The 13,525-nt window shown below is 41.4% G+C and overlaps 1 protein-coding gene across 1 annotated transcript in view; it reads left to right on the plus strand.

Annotated features, from left to right (window-relative positions):
- Positions 1-13,525, plus strand: part of LOC307129274 (cystathionine beta-synthase-like) — an 82,069-nt gene that overhangs the window by 7,004 nt on the left and 61,540 nt on the right. Inside the window, exons 3-6 of the mRNA XM_079821534.1 lie at positions 5,242-5,376; positions 9,927-10,006; positions 10,129-10,333; positions 10,699-10,790. Coding sequence (XP_079677660.1) covers positions 5,242-5,376; positions 9,927-10,006; positions 10,129-10,333; positions 10,699-10,790 — 512 coding nt within the window. The remainder of the gene's footprint in view (positions 1-5,241; positions 5,377-9,926; positions 10,007-10,128; positions 10,334-10,698; positions 10,791-13,525) is intronic.

A 13,525-nucleotide genomic window follows, 5' to 3' on the forward strand; every position in this document is an offset into this window, starting at 1 on the left:
AAAAATGCCCATCCCTAATTGAAACAAATATTAATATAAGTTTTACAGCATATTATTGAACGCTCCGAGCGAGCTGTGCTGTGCTGTGGTAAACATGGAACTTTTCCTTGACATGAAACGGTAAATAATCAAACCAGTGGAAGCAGTGCATTTATCCTTTATTCATGCAATATCTATTCAGTCAGTACCTCGGTTCCATTGCTTGACAGAACTCCAGCCTGCCCAATCCACGACACTGATCGCTCTCATGTCCTTACAAATGAACAAAATTAATTTCTCCGTTATGGCCTCTTGTCGTGTTGCAGACAGAGAGCTTGTGGCGGGCGATGCAAAGTAAGGGTGGTCGAGTTTGCACATACAAATTAGTTGCTTATATTTACAAAACGAGCCTACAAAAGCATAAAAAAGCCTGTTTAATAAAGAAAAGTTCACGAAACTAAGTGAAAACTCACTAAAGTGATTAGTGAAATTAGGAAACATTTAGATATCATAAATGGAGTTGTATAAGTTAACGTTACATTTCTACATACATTTTGTTCTCATGTCACAAGTAATATCAAGGTTTATTTTGATCTGTTTTACATGATTCTTGTAGGGTGGTTTTCGGTGAAGTGTACTAAAATAAATATTGTCACCTGTGTACATTAGCCCACTTCTTCTCGACGCTTTTCCTGAGTTTATAGAACAATTACTCTGAGTCGCCATCTGTCGTTTCAAAGAAAAGCACAACGGCGAGCGCGTCAAGTATAAACACCTCGTCCGTTTGTGGAGGAGCGCGCGCAGTCAGCGGAGGAGACAGGCCAAAGTACACAAGGCTTCAGGCGCGCTAGCGCGCCCACTCGCAAGGCAGACAGCCACGCCTCTACTACCGTGTAACCCGTTTTGTTTTTCCACATTTTTTTTTTAATTAGAATATTCATTTTCACCTTTAAAATTCATTTTTTAAAAACTATTCGAATATATATTCGAATTTAGAATATTCGTTGACAGCTCTACTTCCTCTTGTATGCTTTTTGGAGCTGTTGTCATGTCATCTGCAGTCTGGGTTTCCCCTGTTGTCTTCTTGCCCCTGGTTGCAAATATAGATACTGTGTCACAGCCAGTGTGCCAAACAGAAACTGAGGATTTTCTTGCTGTCTCATGATACACGAGTTGACAATGGTGACAAGCAGATTAGCAGAGTCTTGATTCAGTGTACTGGTTGTCGGCCCATGTCATCAGGATGTGGAGACTATTGGCAGTTACAAATCCAAGGTCTTTCTTGTTTTCTATGCCTTCACTGTGTAGTAAACAGCACATTCCAGGGCCCAGTTTATGGCCTGGCCACTCTCTGTCCATAACAGTGGACAAAAGGTTTGCTACATTTTGATTGGATCTTGGTAGAATGACACAAACAAACTGTCCAATGCCATCAGATAAAGATGCTAGGACAACAGCCAGACACCTCTTAGAGGGCAAGAAGAAGAACTCTTGTACCAAGCCCAGGAAGGACAAGACAAGACATCTCATTGGTCCACATGCAGTTTCTGCCCTTCACCCAAATCCCTAGTGTCCTGGTCTATGACTGCCATAAAAATTCCACAGGACCTTAGCAGTAGTGGGTGAAAGAAAGACCAAAATGATCCATCCAAATCCAGTCATAACTACAGTGGCATGGAAAATTATGTGAACCACTTGCAGAATCTGTGAAAATGGGAATAATTTTAACTAAATAAGAGGGATCATACAAAATGCATGTTATTTTTTATTTAGTACTGTCCTGAATAAGATATTTTACATAAAAATGTTTACATATAGTCCACAAGACAAAAAAAATTGCTGAATTTATTAAAAATAACCCTGATAAAAAGTGTATAAACCATTGATTCTCAGTGCTGTGTGTCGTTCCCTGAATGATCCACGGCTGTTTTTTTGTTTTGTGATGGTTGTTCACGAGTCCCTTGTTTGTCCTGAGCAGTTAAACTGCCCAATGTTCTTCAGAAAAATCCTCCAGGTCCTGCACATTCTTCCGTTTTCCAGCCTCTTTTTCATATTTGAACCCTCTCCAGCAATGGCTGTATGATTTTAAGATCCATCTTTTCACTCTGAGGGACTCAAACACAACTACTAAAAAAGGTTAAAACGTTCACTGATGCTCCAGAAGGAAACACAATGCATTAAGAGCCGGGGGGTGAAAACCTATTGAATTTGAAAATCAAGGTTAATTGTAAATAATTTGTCTTCCGGGAAACATGCAAGTATTTTCTGTTGCTTCTGAAGGGCAGTACTAAATAAAAAAAAGCCCCCAGCTCTTAATGCATTGTGTTTTCTTCTGGAGCATCAGTGAATGTTTGAACCTTTTTTAGTAGTTGTGTTTGAGTCCCTCAATTGTCCTCAGTGTGAAAAGATGGATCTTAAAATCATACAGTCATTGCTGGAGAGGGTTGAGAGTAGTTTTGAGGCCACTGCTCATTCCTGCGGGTATGTAGCGTATTGCTAGGCGAGTGGATGTTCTCCTAGACCAAGTTGGAAGGTTGATGCCGCCACTTAGTTTCCTGTGGGTTTCTTCTTTAGGCCTTCGGGCTGGTAGCCAACTTAGGGTAAAGCTGTTCGTCTCCGACGAAAAATATTGGAGAGTGTATGTTCAGACCAACGCGTGAACTTCAGTTAGATCTATGTCCAGCCCCCCGGGGCTTCGGACACTTCCTGCCCAAGTGCCTCCTCTCATGTGAGGCTGCCGCTCCTCCGAGCAGAGCCGTGCACCGACATTGAGGGGCAAAGGCCCAAACCAAAAAAAAGGGACACTATAAGGGAGTTGAGTATCACCTTAATATAGAGAATAAATAACAAACCTTTTAAATCATATTGTAAAAACAGTTGTTAGGTTTTAGTGCTAATGCAATTTATGTTGTTGTAATTACTCTCCAAAAAGTTGGTTATGCGCTAATTTTATCTAATATTTAATGTTTTTTTAAATTATTTTGTTGATTTATGTAGCAAATGAGAATCGCTAAAACTATTGAATATATTTTGAAACAAAGGTTGTGTTAATGATTTTCAGTTTTGTTCAAGGTAATTTAGCAATGGTTTTTCAATAACAGAAGAATATGTAAAATAATGGTATTTGGAGTAAAAGACACAATTATTAACATGATAATAAACAGCCGTTTCCATTTGTTGACATGACAGTTAGATTTAGATGGGAAATATCATATATTAAGTTGGGTGTCCACCTTAGAGATAATCATCCTATTTTTTAATGAAACCATCATATTTAAAAATATGATATTAATCATATCTTATAATAAATTCTCACGTTTTAATTTGTTACTGTAAAACTTTATTAAAAAATATTATATATTTAATGGAGTTATCATTCAATGCTTTCAGAATCTTTACTTTTTGAAATAATTTTTGTTTCTGTATTTTTAAAATATATTTCTATACTAAAATATTTTAATGACAGTATATTTATTGAACAATAATGAATTATTTTATTTATCACAATAAACAGAAAATAGTACATATTTGCTAAAGTGATTGTTTGAACAAGTAAGACCTGGTTAAAACATTATTTTAGTTAAAGTATTTGTATCAATACTGTCTTTTGCTCCATGCTGTTTTGACCCTGTGTCTGTGGGGTAAAAGCAGTAATAAATGCGGTCCCCACAGGGGACCTGCGTGTGTTCAGCATACAGCATGGTTTACCTACCAGCCTGAGCCTGATCAGATGGTCTCAGCCTCCCAGTTAGATCAGCTCTTAGGCCTGTCCGGCCACCTGAGGACTTTTATGAGATAAGTGCTTGGTAGATCCTAGGATCGAGCAGTTAAACTCACCTCGCTGGCAAGGGTTAGACAGCACTACGCTGAGTGCTGCTCTCTGGGATAAGCCGTCTCTGAGATCTGGCCTGAGGTGGATACTGCCAGTTTGCCCGCATGCACTGCTAGATCTGCTTGGGGGAATGCGTAGGCAGATCTAGTCTGCCAAGACCCGGCATATGCCTCATTTCTCATACTCAAAACTAAAGGGCAAGACACACATAGCTAGCATACACACGGTTCCTATGGCTCTTCAGAACAGCAGCTGTAGCGGCCCTTTGGCGTCGACGAATGAGGCAGAGAGTTTCTGATGGGTGCTCTTGTTTTATTTTACTCAGATGCAATAAACTTCATTGCTGAAGTGTTCATGGTTTCAATTCTTTGTTGCAAGTTCTCTCTCTATGCACCATAACAATAGCATCACAGCACATAAGGCAACGTAAAAAAAACTACAAAGAAAACAAATAACAAAGAAACAAACTAATTTCAAGGAAAAATAGACTCAACCAACATTCACAATATAAACAAACATTCACTACATTTACTACACATTTAACATTGTTCAAATTAAATAAACATACCTTACCAAAGAAATACATGAAAAACAAACATACCTCGCTCTGCTTGCCAAAGGGATACTAAAGTTTGAACCATTTTCCCGAGTTGATGTTAGCTCGAGAACAAACTTGAACTGCCACTGCTCTGTTTCTTGTTTACTTATACACGTTATTACTCCCTCTAGTGGTGATGCAAAGCGAAGCAAATTAAAGGGGAAAGTCATTACAGCAGCAGTACATATGTTTTGGCGGTAGATCTGCTGGGGGTTCTGAAGTACAGTACACTTGGCTTGAATTGTTCAAATATCACGTCACCTGCTCAGTAGGGGGGTAATTCATCTACACTCTATTGCACAGCAGTAGTATGTCTTACTTGCCCACAGCAGCATGTTGTTTATGTATTGGCAGTAGCAGGTCACATACTTTTTTTAAATTTTATTATGCTTTATTAGCAACAAATAATAAGATAAAAGTTAAGATATTGCCAGCAATAAAACTCTCAAAATATTTCCAAAAACACTGTGTATCCTGGCAGGAAAACAAAAACAAATGAGAGATGGTTTCAGTGGAACTTTAGCAGAAAGATCATTTCATTTCAATATCACTTTTAAATCTTTACTTGTTAGGATATACTATATGAGATTGCCAGTGGGCAGTGACCAAACTTGGGCCCAATTTACATTATGAAAGAGATTATTCCAATAAAAAATAACAGGAGGAATATAAATATTCTGTTTTTAAAAAATAAGGATCTAATTGTATAATTGTTGGATTTTCTTTTGCCATTCAGGCCAGCTGAGCGGGCATGTTCTGGTGGGAAAGTGACATCAAAATGGAAAAGATGGTTTTCTTTGTCAGTGTTTTTTGTCTTTCTATCATTATCTAGTGGCTAAATGCGAGTTCTTCAATGCCGGCGGCAGCGTGAAGGATAGAATGAGTCTGCGAATGGTAGAGGATGCAGAGCGAGACGGCATCCTTAAACCTGGAGACACTATTATTGAACCCACATCAGGAAACACAGGTGTGTGTGTGTGTGTGTATGTGTGTGTGTCCACAAGGATAGTAAAACTTGAGATAACCTACATTGTGGTGATATGGTAATGGATTAATAAACATCCTAAATTATATTTTTGTGAAAATGTTAAAATGCAGGTGTTTAGGTTTGTACTGTATAAAAGCCATTATGTCTATGGACAGCCCCCACAAAGATAGCGAAACAATAATATTTATTCTCATGTCTTCTTGAAAGCAATTATTTTTTGTTTTTAACTGTGCCGTGTTGAGAATAACTATTCCATTTAGTTTAGTCACTGGAATGCTGGAGGACCAGTTAAGCATGTATACCTGGTTTCACAGACAAGGCTTAAAGGGATAGTTCACCCAAAAATGAAAATTAGCGCATTATTTACTCACCCTCAAGTCATCCTAGGTGTATATGACATTCTTCTTTCAGACGAATAAAATCGGAGTTATCTTAAAAAAGTCCTCGCTAATCCAAGCTTTATAATGGCAGGAATTGTTGCTCTGTTGTTGAAGTCCATAAAAAATGCATCTGTCCGTCAAATAACGTGCTTCACGCCATTTACTGCAGAGCAAGTACTGAACACATTCAAATATTAGTGTCACTGTCGCTTGATGATGGATCTGGTGAAGGAAGCTGTCAGTGATCAAAATATAGATTTTTAAGACGTTGAAAATTATAGTTTTGAGAATATGTTTGAGATGGTGTTGAATATGAGGCAGATGCTGAATGCTGAATGAGCTCTGACGAGGACAGTGATGATGGTATAAAACATCTGCTCAAACTGAACCAAAAAGGTAACGAAATATGTTTTATTCTTCTGTAATTGTTACTCTAATATCAGCAGTTTTATATATTATCGCGACAGGTATAGATCTATCCATGTTAGACATAGATCCGTGTCGCTAAAGACCCGAATATGTAAGAATGTTTGGCGAAACAGTCATGCATTTAAGGGTTAAGCTTAGTCCCAGACTAAAATGCATGTTTGAGCTGTCTTAAAGGGATAGTTCACCGAAAAATTAAAATTTGATGTTTATCTGCTTATCCCCAGGACATCCAAGATGTAGGTGACTTTGTTTCTTCAGTAGAACACAAATGAAGATTTTTAACTCCAACCGTTACAGTGTGCCTGTCATATCATGAATGTTAATGGGGTCAAATTCTATGAGAGTAAAAAAAACATGCACAGACAACTTCAAATTAAAACCTGCGGCTCTTGACGACACATTGATGTTGAAGGGATTGAAAATAATCAAAGATATTTGATATTTGAAATCCAACAAAGAAATTTGCTTTACTGTTGTCAACACATTTGCTTATCAGAAGGACCTGGAAGACAAAAGGCAGGCCTGTAGGCCGCAGGGGGTGCCACACCTTTTACTGTTGGGGAAGTTTGGTCTGATTGGTCAGTTTGAATGTTATGTGTGAGTTTGGTCTGATTGGTCAGTTTAAAAGAATACATTTGGTTTCAGTCACATGGTCAAGGAATACAGTAGATAAAAGAAGATTGGAAACTAGGCTCTCGCTCTCTTTTCCTCTGGCTCTTGAAGTCATCTGGGCTTCTTGTCTTTGCTCTCTTCTTCTCTCTCCCCCACTCCCCCCCCTCTCTCTCTCTATCTCTCAGGTAACATTGTATTCATGCTGTGTACGATTAATGGTATAAGTTTATCATCTCATCCATCCATTTTGAAACTATTTTAAGTGTAACCATAACCAGATTTTGTCATTAAATCATTTCTATTACAAATACTGTGCTAACTAGTTTTGATTTAGTATTGACTTTGAAGTGCTCCCTATTGCAATACAATATAGTCATATTATAGCAACGCTCTCCCACATATTTTGCTATTGTAACTGCGCTTATCTCCGTCGTTGGTATGAGTTGCAGTGGGTGGAAATAGACAAGAAATGTACAGTTCCCTTTCAGTCGGTCACGTTCGACGTACGTCGGAACTGACCGACGAATTGGGATCTGTTCTCAGAGACCAATCTACTTCGAGTGTATTAGAAACGAGCCAATGCAAATTGGCATGCGATCACGCATTCCACGCACCGCCCCGCGTCGCGGGTATAAATACGGAAGTGGAAGTGTCGCATACCGCTTTCAACTTCGGAGCCGAGCTTTAATGTTCCTACGAAGAGTGTGTTCTACAACGAGTTGGTGAATCTACGTGAGAAGATCTGCTTACCTGTTCCGGTGTCGGTGTGACGGTGCTTTACAGCGGTGGTCGTGTTCCAGAGAGAGATTGTCGGTTCGCTGGGCGTTTCCTCTGAGTGCTTACAGTGGGCTTGCACCTTTAAACCACTGTAAGCCGCGGCTATTCCCCTGTGTGCCTCGGCACGTTTCGGAGCGGTTTTCTCTTCTCTCCTATCACTAAAAGAGCAACACGATTTGACCCTGCGTCTTTTTCAAGATGTCATTCAAACCGTGTGTTTCTGGATGCCGTCGGTATTTATCTCCAGTTGACGGGCACGATCGCTGTCTCTCGTGTTTGGGCGTTCAGCACGCAGAGGCGGCTTTCGTGGATGACTCATGTTCGCACTGCGCGAACATGACCATTGCAGTGTTACGGTCTCGTCTCCAATACCTCAGAAGAAAAGGGTGGAGTCCCATCGTGCATCCCCCGATCTAGTGGTCCTCCCGCTGCAAAGCAGAGGGCTGCTACTTTGGCTGATGCCTTTGGGGGAGATCTGAGGGTTACTGTGAGGGCACCCCCGCCGGGTCACCAGACTCCTCGGGCCCCTCCCCCCTCAGCTGCGCCGGTAGAGCTTCCAGTAGAGCGCGCTGGTCCTTCCCATGGGGGGCCAGCCGTTTCTTTCGGGGCTCCATCTGAGGATATTTTATCGATAGCTGCATCGGGGGACGAGCTAATGGACTCCGGGGATGAAGATGCGGCTGCGTTACCCCCTTCGGGTGTGGTAGCGTTGCCCGTATCTGACCCAGAGCTCACGGCTATGCTTTCCCGGGCCGCCGCGAGTGTCGGGCTCGAGTGGAACCCTCCACGTGTCCCGAACGCTCGCGGCTGGACGATTGGTTTCTCGGGGCGGATCGTGCTGGTTCTCAGCGCCCCGCCCCAGTTCCTTTCTTTCCGGAGGTGCATCAGGAGCTCACAAAGTCGTGGACAGCACCTTACAACGCTCGTTCACGATCGACTGACTCCTCCGTCCTCACTACCCTCGATGGTGGCGCAGCTAAGGGTTACGTGGGGGTCCCTCCAGTCGAGCGGTCGGTTGCGATGCAACTGTGTCCTAAGACCGCTGCGGACTGGCGTGGGCACCCGCGTCTCCCCTCCCGGGCGTGTAGATTCTCGTCCAACCTATCGGACAGAGCCTACACAGCCTGTGGAGAAGCTGCGTCATCTTTGCATGCCATGGCGCTCCTGCAGGTCTACCAGGCCAAAGCGCTCAAGGATCTGCACGAGGGTAGTTCCGACCCAGGGGTTATGCAGGAACTGTGTACCGCGACGGACCTCGCCCTCCGGGCGACGAAAGTCACCGCACGCACTCTGGGTCGGGCGATGTCCACTCTGGTGGTCCAGGAACGCCACCTTTGGCTGAACCTGGCGGATATGCGTGAGACCGACAAAGTGCGGTTCCTCAACGCCCCTGTCTGCCAGGCCGGCCTCTTCGGCGACGCCATCGAGAACTTCGCCCAGCAGTTCTCGGTGGCCCAGAAGCAGACGGAGGCCATCAAGAACATCCTGCCCCGACGACCCGCTGCTGCCTCCACCCAGTCGTCGGCCGCAGCACCTCCGCCTGCTCGTCGCCGAGGGCGTCCTCCTGCGGCTGCCTCCGCCCCTGCCAAGCCAAAGCAGCAGCCATCACAACCGGCGAAGCAGGGTGCCAGTCGTAAGGGGGGCGCCCAACCCGCGTCAGGGCCTGCTAAGTCGGCAGGCAAGCGCAAGGGCAAGCGGCCCTGACGTGGGGAGTCCAGGGAGAAGAGGAGCTGCTCCAGGGGAGATGGTGTAAGGGAGGTCAATGTACACGATATGGCAATGGCATATCCCATTGAGATACGCCGTATCGTGTACATTTGACCTCACTCACCGGAAGTGATTGCGCGTTCAAGACTGGTGGACATAGTGTTGTATTTGAGGTTAAAAAATATATAAATACTGTTCGGTTTATCGCAAAAAACGATCGTTTCGTGTCTTAAGACATCAATGTGTCGTCACGAGCCACAGGGTTTAATTTGAAGTTTTCTGTGCATGCTTTTTTTTACTCTCATAGAATTTGACCCCATTGACATTCATGATATGACTGAGAGACTGCAACGGTTGGAGTTAAAAATCGTAATCAGTCAACAAATTACATTACAAATACAGTCTGCAAAGTGTTGATCGTAAATAGTGATAGAGACGGAAACCCCCCTCAAAAAAAGTTATTCTATGCTCTCACTATTTCTTATATCCCTCCTTGTCCTAGTTTTTACTATTCTGGACAGTGTTTGAAACTTGGAATTGCTAGCACTTCTCATGTTTTGCCTACTTAAATTTAATTTTGGATAAAATTGTCTGCTAAATGAATAAATGTAATTGATTTTTCAGGTATTGGACTTGCCCTGATAGCAGTATTAAAAGGTTATCGCTGCATCACGGTCATGCCTGAAAAGATGAGCATGGAAAAGGTGAAATTATGAAAATAGATATGGTGTGGGTGTAAATCCACTTCTGAAGACTTACGATATCTGTAGTGCGTGTGAATGTGTGTTTGCATAGTCATGTGTTGCGTGTCCTTACATGCTCCCAGGTGGACTTGCTCCGCGCTCTGGGTGCAGAGATTGTTCGTACCCCTACCTCTGCTCGTTTTGACTCTCCAGAGTCTCATGTGGGTGTGGCTTGGCATTTGAAGAATGAGATTCCTAATTCTCACATTCTGGACCAGTACCGTAATCCCAGCAACCCCCTGGCCCACTATGACACCACTGCAGAGGAGATTTTTGAGCAGTGTGACGGTAACTGCAGAATTTGTGTAGAAGCAACATTGTGACTTTTTCAAAATTAAACATTCACCTCTCTTTTCAGTCATTTAGATGCTTTTTATGAAAAAGCTCATACTTTACCAGTGGTTCTCAACCAGGGGACCTGGGCCCACTGGGGGGCCTCAAAAAAAACTTAATTGAAGCCTCAATAAGTTTTACAATTTTTTAAATTTAGTAGGGTTGGGTATTAACACAAATTTCACGATTTGATTCAATTTTGATTCTCAAGCTTTTGATTCGATATTGATTAATTAGGGCCTAGACAAAAAGTTAAAGAGGCCGAGAATCACTGCATATGACTAATGCTGAAGCTATGTTTTCGTGTTTGCCATCTGTAGGTAAAATAGACATGCTGGTGGCTGGAGCTGGCACTGGTGGCACCATCACTGGCATCGGCCGCAAACTGAAGGAAAAATGCCCCAATATCAAGGTGACACTCAGATCGGAAAAAGGTCCCATGGCATGAAATTTTCATTTTATGAGGTTATTTAACATGAATATGAGTTCCCCTAGCCTGTATATGGTCCCCAAGTGGCTAGAAATTTTGATAGGTGTAAACCAAGTTCTGGGTGTCTTGCTCTGCCTTCGAGAAAATGAGAGCTCAGACGAGCCAATCTGGAATCTTCCCTGTATGTTGTCAAACATGGAAAGGTTACCTCCCCTTCCTCTGCTTTGCCCGCCCAGAGAATTTGGAGAAAATGGATTCCGTTTATTTTAGTCGCAATGTCAGCACAGTGCATCAGTGAATCAAGCCAGTGACTAAACAATCAACTTCACATTGTTTCTGTTAGTAGCATGAAACAAATCTGTTATTTAAATTGTGATTAAACTACAGAGAGCGATCAAAGAACACTCTCTTTATAATGTTCGGAGCTGTCAATCACATGTCGCGAGTGTATCTGCACACATGTCCAAACTGCCGTTATAACGAATGACGCTGTTATGCTGCACAACAAAGCTCTTACTGTATTCATATCGATGTCGTGTTTGCTGTAGGTGTGGTGAAAGCATTTTGTGAAAGAAAATGCATTGCAATGACGAGATCACTGCATTCACACGATCAACAGACTGCCTGTGTACTCAATGCTCATCACTGCAGCCTTTCATGTGATGGGAAAAGATCTAAAAATAAAGCTATAAACAACACTTTCACGATTCATTCATCTGTAATGGTAAAAAAAACTTAGTAAAAGTATTTGAGAGGGGTTCCACATGTTACAAAGTTCGTAGATTAAGGAGGAAGAAGACATGGGTCAGCGTAACTGGGACCAGTTTTTATTCATAACTCTCAGATACAAACAAAATAATCTCGCACTCACATTGCTCTCAACAACTCAGTACAATATAACTTTTCTCAGCAATGTTCCTCCAGCTCTCCGTCTCTCTGGTCCACGAGTGCCGTCCGTCTCTCTCTGGCAGTGTTTGCCGATTCTGTGATTTAGATTTCACTTTGCACAACTACTAGAAGACTTAAAACTGTCAGACAGGTTGCTCATGTCACATCTATGTCGTCAAGCTCAGTCTGAGGCTGCGCATACTGCTAAAAGCACTCACTTCCTGATGGCTGAGTGTACTGCTCAGCCATCAGGAAGTGAGTGCTTCTAATTGACTTCACTTTCCTCCGTTGAAGTCTATGGGGTCGCTGTGTCCATTTCTTTTACTGTCTATGGTGTTTGCAGATCTCGCTAAACCACGCCCCCTTCGCCACATAATCTAATACTCATTTCAAATGCAAAGATGTCAGCCAATCACAACAGTGGGCGTTTTCACTGAAGTCTCACAGCAGACACGCCCCTTGAAACAGAGCATTCAACCCAGAGGGCTAATATCAAGATAGAAAAACTGCCTTTTATTTCTAAATTATGACATTTTGTGATGTAAAAATCATAGTAACAACATAAGTATACCTCAGCAAACATTATATATATATATATATATATATATATATATATATATATATATATATATATATATATATATATATATATATATATATATATATATATATATATATATATATAAAAAAAAAATCCACGCCATGGGACCTTTAATGAATTTTGATACAGTAGTCAATGAACATGTTTTCTTCAGTTTATTTATTCATTTATTTATCTGATTTATTTCTTTGTAATTTTTCAGTTTATTTTTTTTTCTTACTATCACAAGTAACTATCATAAGTAGATTGGCATCGCATTTTATTTTTTATTTTTGAAGTTTTAAAAGTATTCTTTTTTTAAAGAGCTTTTAATTCACAAATCATAGTAATCATAGTCATTACTCAAAATAATTCTGAATAATCAATACTTTTGTAGTTATTTTACTTTTGTCCATCCAAAGACACTATGTAAGGTTTACCTTGGCTGTATGAGAACACTCCAAACAGGTGACTATTCAATCATTTAGAATACATTTAAAGTGGGGAGAGTTGGTCAGCTGATTTGTCAGAAAGATTGGTGATTGCAAACTTGTAGAGCCTTCTACGGTATTACCTGCACAAGGAAGACCAATAAATTGTATTAACAAAAGATAAACAAGAATAACTAACACAACTACTAAATTAATACAATGAATGATAAAGGAATAAAGTGCATAAGATACATAAAATACATGTGATTAAGTTGAGTGTGGCTATGGAAGAGTTGCGTTATCTTATGGAAAGATAAGCTGTTGTTAAATTGTTTCTCTGAAACTAAGGTGAAGAACCTTATTATGCATCAAACAAATAAACAAAATATTATTTGTTATAAGCTAGCATCAGTTATATTACCTCTAATGTAAATGAGAAAATCATTAACTGATGATATACAACAATGCCAAGGTCTCTGGAAAGAGGTTTGGTTAAGTGATATTTACGTTCCACATGATTGAGTAAGCAGTCCGATGGCGATCACTTCTTCCACTGGTTGTGCTGGGTGACAATGCAGTGGGGAAAAGCTGGAATCCGTTTCAACAGCCTTGAACACAAAGATTTGTGAGATGCTGATCTCCTGGAGCACCAAAGGGTCCTAAAATCTGGAACACGCAGATGAGTCCCTGAAGTAGGTGCAGAAGGTACTTAATTTGGAACACACAGCAGAGGAAGGAACCTTGAAGTGAAGGTTTGCTTTCCTGAGCTTAACCTTGTTGCAAATGTCTCCGTGTGTCTTTTGCCTCTCTGAGCCAGA

Source organism: Gobio gobio, assembly GCF_949357685.1.
Source record: "Gobio gobio genome assembly, chromosome: 7".
Lineage (NCBI taxonomy): Eukaryota > Metazoa > Chordata > Actinopteri > Cypriniformes > Gobionidae > Gobio > Gobio gobio.